A 6,905-nucleotide genomic window follows, 5' to 3' on the forward strand; every position below is an offset into this window, starting at 1 on the left:
TGTTTCTAATAAAAAAAAGTCCAGTTTGATTTAAATAAGATAATTTCACGTGTTTGTTAAAGAATTAAACTTACCTGAATCAAAATCCATGAATCTACAATAATAATAAAAAAAATTATTTTGAGTATTAAATATTTTTATATTAAGTATATAATAAATTAAATATAGTCCTAATAAGATTCAACTTTTAAATCATCCATGTTACAACAGCTAAAAAAACAATAAAAATATAATCTTTCACAAAAATATAATTATTCTCAAACAAATTTAAAAGATTTGTAAAGTAGTTTCTTTCAATATAGTTTTCCAAAATATATCTACACTTTGCCAAAGGTGGCGGAAGTAATCTTATCTTAATTCACAACTAATGAATTACAAAGAATCAAGGAACGTGATGGATTGTAAAGAATCAACGAACGTGATGGATTGTGTTGTTGGTTTAACATAGAACCAGCAACACTTCCAAGAACTTCACCTAACTCTCATCCAGCCATCTAATTCTGACCAATTCTCCGGTCTCTTATCAGTAACAAGCCGCCGGAGACGACTCTCCGGCGTACACGACCACCCAGGCCACTCGTCGGAATACGGGGAAGACGGGAGCGAAGCCGTTACGGTGGAAGCCCAGTGAGGAAAATCGAAGTGGGTACTTGGTGACGGCGGCGATAACGGCTCATGAACTTTATCAAAAGAAATTGAATCAACTTTGATGAAAGGGTGTTTGAGAAGCATCTCAGCGCTCCACCTCTTCGTCGGATCCTTAACAAAGCACTTTCCCAAAAAGTCCTTCCCCTCTTCCGACAAATCTTCTGGAATCTTCGGCAATTCTTCTCCCACTCCAATCCGAACCAATAATGACCAAATACTCGATCCGTCGCGAATATCCCACGCGGGTTTTCCGGTCGCCATCTCCACGACGGCGCATCCCAGGGCCCAAATATCCGCCGGCGGCTCATACTCATTGTCGTTCACCGATTCCGGTGACATAAACAACGGCGTTCCCCTGCACTCGCACTTCCCATGTTTCTCCCCCTTCTCCTTGGCGAGCCCGAAGTCTGCTATTTTCACCTTGCCGTTGTCGAAAACGAGAACGTTTTGAAGCTTCACGTCGCAGTGAACAAAACCGTGCTCGTGAATGTGTCTAAGCCCTTCCACAATGGACCTTGTACATCGCCGCACGAAAGACTCCGGGAGACTTCCGCCGTGTTTCTTGACCTGATCGGCGAGGGAACCTCCGGCGGCCTGTTCGAGAAAGACGTTGTAGAACTCCACGCCGTTCTCAATGGTGTGATCGTGACCTAAACAGTTGATGATGTGAGGGGAAGAGCCAAGGCGACTGAGTATCTCCTTTTCGTTTTCTAGCAAACCCGCGTTGTGGGAAAGAGAGGATTTGACGGCGGCTGGTGAAGGGAAAAAAGTGGAGCCGTTTGCAGGCACGACGATGTTGACGGTGGCGAAGGTTCCATGGCCGAGTGAGTCTCCACGAACCCAGTTCATTGTTTGGTACAGCAGTGTACGATGATTTGTGTTTTAAAGAACGAAAGAACACAAAAGAGTTGCCTTATAAAGAATGAAATCTTGTTATTGAAGAGTCAAAGTACTAAAGCATGGGAGGGAGTGAAATTGGCGGCATCAAAATATTTTGAACACGTGATAATTAAGGATATTTCTCCGCGTTTTTCATAAACCAAAATTTAGATATATATTTAAGTCCTATTATCATTATTATTCTTATTAGATATTACAATCATTACATGTTAACAACTAACCTATCATTTGACTGCTCTTTAAATATGAAAGTTTATCCTTTTTTTTTTAATTCATTCAATCCCTTATATCCATAAAATATTTCTTATTTTCTGAATATTCGTATTATCTATTCAAATATTTATAGTTGATTTTTTTTTTAAATAATGAAAATATCTTACCCATGTATAAAATTAGTTAGTATCTCACTTTCCTATAAACTAGTTACTAACTTGAAAGTTAGTGTATTGACAGAAAATATTTGTTAAGTGTATTAAAGTAGTTTATTTTATCATCCTTTTAACTTGTAAGGTACTCTGTTAACTTATTATTTTTAATTTATATTTTATTTAATTTTCTTTTATTATCATTCTTATATTTTAATATATTTGTTTGTTATTCTTGATCTTTTTACCTATTAATTCCTATTTCAAATTTTTGGAGGCAATTAATATTGAACTGATTTTAGTATTTGTCAAACCACTTTTCATTTTTTTTTTTAAATTTAACATTACAAATCAAAGCAACAAATACATGATGTGTGAAAATTATAAACAATAAAAGCTGTAAATTATTTCTGTTATCTTGTAACTTATTTAATTTTATTCAGTTAGCATCTTTTATATTTTAATAGATTTTTATTATTATCCTTATTATCTTCGATTTCATTATTTGTGGTTATTTATTTCAATATTATACATACAATTAATTGTTGCATCATTTTTCATATTTATGGGTTTTATTTATTTATTTTGTATAACGTTTAAATATATATATATATATATATATATATATATATATATATATAATTCAATAAATAAATGTTTCGTGGCATGATGTTGTGTGAAAATTACACACAGTAAAAATTATTAAAATAAATAAAAATTATTTTTTGAAAAATAAATAATTTAATTAATAATCATTAGATCAACCAACTTAAATAAAACGACTAGTTTAATTAAAAAAACATATACACATTTTAAAAAAACAGTACAATACTAAAAAGTATAATAGGAATTTAATTATTCTAAAAAATATAAGATTATAATTAGATAACAATATTTTTTTAAAAATACAGATTTTATTTATATAATATGTATTTTTAATATGAATGAAAAATATTATAATATGTATTTTTAAAAGATTATTAATTCTTGTAAAGTAACTGCAAAGCCGAAACATACGTATGTCCCTTTAATTCATTTAATATTTACTAATAAAAAGAAAATAAAAAACATACCTATAATACAAATAATAATATTCAATTTTCTAAAGAGTAACACAGTTTTATTTTTCAGTTCAGAGAACTGAATTTCTACTAGAGACAATCCGACACCATCTTCTACTAAAACATTCACATGTATTAATAATATTATATATGATATGAAATATTTCCTCACAATATTTATAAAACATTATTTATATAGCAAAACATAAAATTATTTTGTATTGTGAGGATTATACAATATCTAAGTTTCTTTTGTGAGAGTTATACAAGTACTTTCCAGCTTAATGCATAAATCTCTTTATATTTCTTTACTACTTGATGTTTTAATTTACATGTGAAACATATAATATTTTTTCCTTATTTACTTTCATGTTACACACCCACAAAAGATAACATATCAAACAAATATCATTATACATATAACATCGTATGTACCACGTCAATGATTCATCTCATCATTCTCATCAAAGTACATATCAACATGCATATTTCCAGCATATTTCATTTATGTAATTAATACATATTTTCACTTATCCTCTGTGTTTTTCGTATTTCATTAGATCAAACAAAGCACTGGTGTTTTTTTTTTTTTTTTTATGTAGGTGTTGAAAAACAGTTTGGCAAGTTATGGAAGGTAAAAATGGCAACCAAATTCTAGCATTACATGTAGCATTACAACAACAGTGAACAAAATTATGGTTTTTAAAAATATGTTGTCATGGCTTACGACTAATTGAAGGGTTGGTATTTTTGTAGACGACAAAACCATTTTGCAGATTGGTTGATTAGTCGAGTTGAAATGCAAAGTGCAGGAGGAAGGTAGCTAGGAAATGTGAGAAAGGTCGTTGTTGAATTCAATGTTCACATTTGATTGAGAAAATGTGAAGACTGTTCAAACGGGGTTTCGTTATTTGAAGAAGATAACTAGTGTGGGCAGATGCAGATAATTAGTGTCTGCGAGCGCAACCTGTTTAATATTCAACTTTCTCATGCCAATAGACCACAAACTATTACAACTTTCTTTTCTAAAGCGTTCTATAAGGTTTTATCTATTTTATTATTGGAAAAAACAAACACTAATTTTAGTTTTCACATTTTCTATTCAACATGATTTAAGTTTTTATATTTTTTTAATTTATTTGATTTTTTATCCTTGAATCTTAATAAAAGTGTAATTAAGGTTGTCATTATATATAAAGCTTGAAAAAAAAAAATAATTTTTATTTATTTATTTATTATTATTGATAAAAAAAACAAGTTGTATTAGGAGTTATTTTTAATAGAGATTAGAAACATCTACTTAGATAATTTTTGAGCTAGCGGTCTATTTTGAATAATGCAAATCATTAAATTCAATAAGAAAAAAATCATTAAATTTTAAATAATTTAAAGATAGAAAATAATTAATTATTATATGAATTAGGTTATATACTATTTTATAAACTAAAATATTATTAGTATTTATTTTTATTTTTTATTGATAAATTTGTTTCTGATATCTAACATTAACTATCAATATTTTACCTACTATTATTTTATATATTAAATTAATTTTTAATTAAATTAGTGACTAAAGTCTTAGGAATTAATATTAAATATCTTTAAAAATTATTTATAAACTTTTATTAATAATACAAATATTTTATATAACAAATTTTCAGTTTATAAATAGCACGTTCATATAATAAATCGAAATTAGTTTTTTTTTAGTGATTAGTGTTTCTCCGATAACTTGCATTGTTTTGTTGCTTATTTCTCATGTCCAAAATTAGGCCAAATGTAAAAAGTTATCTAAGTGAGTTTATTAAACATGAAGGATAATGAACTGGAAGTTGTTTCAAGTTTAGATTAAGCTATTTTTTTTATCGACAAAAATGAATGAATTAATATGAGATATTTCAGGGATACCACAACTTTTATACAAAATATTGACTGAGATATTAAATCTCGAACCACCTAGTCGTAATAGAATCAAAGAGACCGACTCATTAGACCGAACCTCCCAATCTCTTAAAATCTTTGACCGATTTCATGCAAATCAAAGGCTCTAGCACCAATTTGAATACGAAAAACTAATACCCTGTGTTTTGGACGAAATCCATGACGAAGCCTTCATCTGTGTCAAATGAAAAATTTCGGCGTGATCTATTCTTCCTCCTTTGAAAATCCTCCTATTTCTATGAAATCATAGTTCTCCTACGACCGCTATCCATACACCTCCCCAAATTTGATTAACGCTTTCCTTGACCCCAATCAACCTAAAGCCTTCAAAATGTTTCTTTGGCTCCCTATGAAACATCGTTGTCATCCCTATCCACTTATAACACTTGGCCCACACGAACCAAACAATTTTATATGTACAAAAGAGATGAGACGTGATTTCCTCCTCCTCCCCGCAGAGACAACATATAGTGGTATTCATATATACCCTTACGACCAGATTTGCTTTAGATGCAATTTCGTCTTCTAGGACCTCTAAACTCATGTTTAAATGTAGAATCTAAAGTTAAATAATGTCTTGTCTTAGAACAGTCATCTACTACCCATAAAAATAAAATGTTATTACCTATATTTAGCCAAATGTACTTAGTGCTATAAATACCCTCTATCAAACAGGTAAAAAAATAACAATGATAAGTTTTAAACTTTTTCTGTCTCTTATTTAATAAATGTCATTTATTAAATAAGATGAATAATGTATATTAAAAAGAAAGAATTACATGTTTATTGTCTCAATATTTTAAATTAAAATTTATATATTATTTCTTATATAAGTTATTTTATTACTCATTATTGTTGAATTTTTCAAATATTTTTCCTCAAAAAACTTACCCAACTTAAAATATCTATTTTAGAGGATACAAATTAAGTCAACATATTTCTTAATGCTATTAGAATAAATTAATCAAAACGAAACCTAATTATGTTTTAAAAAAAGGGAGTAAAAAGGCATTCTTCTTCTCATTTTATTTATGTTTTAATGTTATAGGTAGTGATAAAACTAGGAAAATTATAAGGACTCATTTTTTAAACAATGCAGTGGCTTTTTTTTTATAATTTCTTTAAAAGATTAATTCATGTTTATTTAGAGAAAACTCACATGTATTTTTTTTTTTTAAAAATCATCTTCTATTTTATTTTAAATAATTTTTATTGTCATGAATTGTTTAAGTATTTAGCTTTTTATTATTTGAAAATTTATAACAAATGTATAAAAATAAAAATTATTTTTAAAAGTGAAATTTTGAATGAAAAATTTAAACAATGGCCCATAAAACACAACTCTTAAAATATATTATATATGCACGTGTGAGGAAGACAAAATTAAGAAAAGTGATGTCATTTTTGTGATTTTTTATAAAAAGTTAAAGAGATAAAAATAAAATAATCATAAATATAAATAAAAACAACGTCAATAGAGAATATTTTCACTAGCCATCTTCAGGTAGTGACAAATTTTAGCTGTGATAGTTTCATTTCAGTAAAACATACATATAAGACTATTGAACTAACATACGGCTCAACATGTTTTGTAAAGAAACATATGAATCAAAATGTAAGAAAATTTATTCTTATATTATAAATTTAAATCCAAAATTTAGAAAATTAGATTTTATTTTTCTCATTTGTTATATAAACATTTTTTTTATTTTTTTATTAACATGTATTTGTTGCATTTCAGTTTCACAGGAGAATAAAAAAATGAACAATTTTCATTCAATTCCCTGTGAAGCCTGTCACTTAGCACAGTAAAGGTTTCAAACTTTTTTTTTGGATTTTATTTTCTTAATATTTTTCTACTTAATTAATTGATATATTTCTATGTAATTAAGAAAAAAATTATATGTAATATAGTAAAAATTTTCTTTACATGAAGCCTATATGAATCTTTTTTTTTCTTCTAAACTTGAATATATGTGATTATGATTAG

General features: G+C 28.0%; 1 protein-coding gene across 1 annotated transcript; it reads right to left on the reverse strand.

Moving 5' to 3' along the window:
• Positions 1-246: 246 nt before the first annotated feature.
• Positions 247-1,550, reverse strand: LOC137810110 (mitogen-activated protein kinase kinase kinase 20-like). Its single transcript, XM_068611241.1, has one exon. It carries the CDS (start codon positions 1,495-1,497, stop codon positions 472-474), a length of 1,026 nt encoding a protein of 341 aa, XP_068467342.1. The 5' UTR covers positions 1,498-1,550; the 3' UTR covers positions 247-471.
• Positions 1,551-6,905: the final 5,355 nt, after the last annotated feature.

Source organism: Phaseolus vulgaris, chromosome 2 (genome assembly GCF_000499845.2).
Source record: "Phaseolus vulgaris cultivar G19833 chromosome 2, P. vulgaris v2.0, whole genome shotgun sequence".
NCBI lineage: Eukaryota > Viridiplantae > Streptophyta > Magnoliopsida > Fabales > Fabaceae > Phaseolus > Phaseolus vulgaris.

What these genes read in the sequence shown, in the direction of transcription:
- LOC137810110 (XM_068611241.1), bottom strand. Translation starts at nt 1,497, where the DNA reads ATGAACTGGGTTCGTGGAGACTCACTCGGCCATGGAACCTTCGCCACC.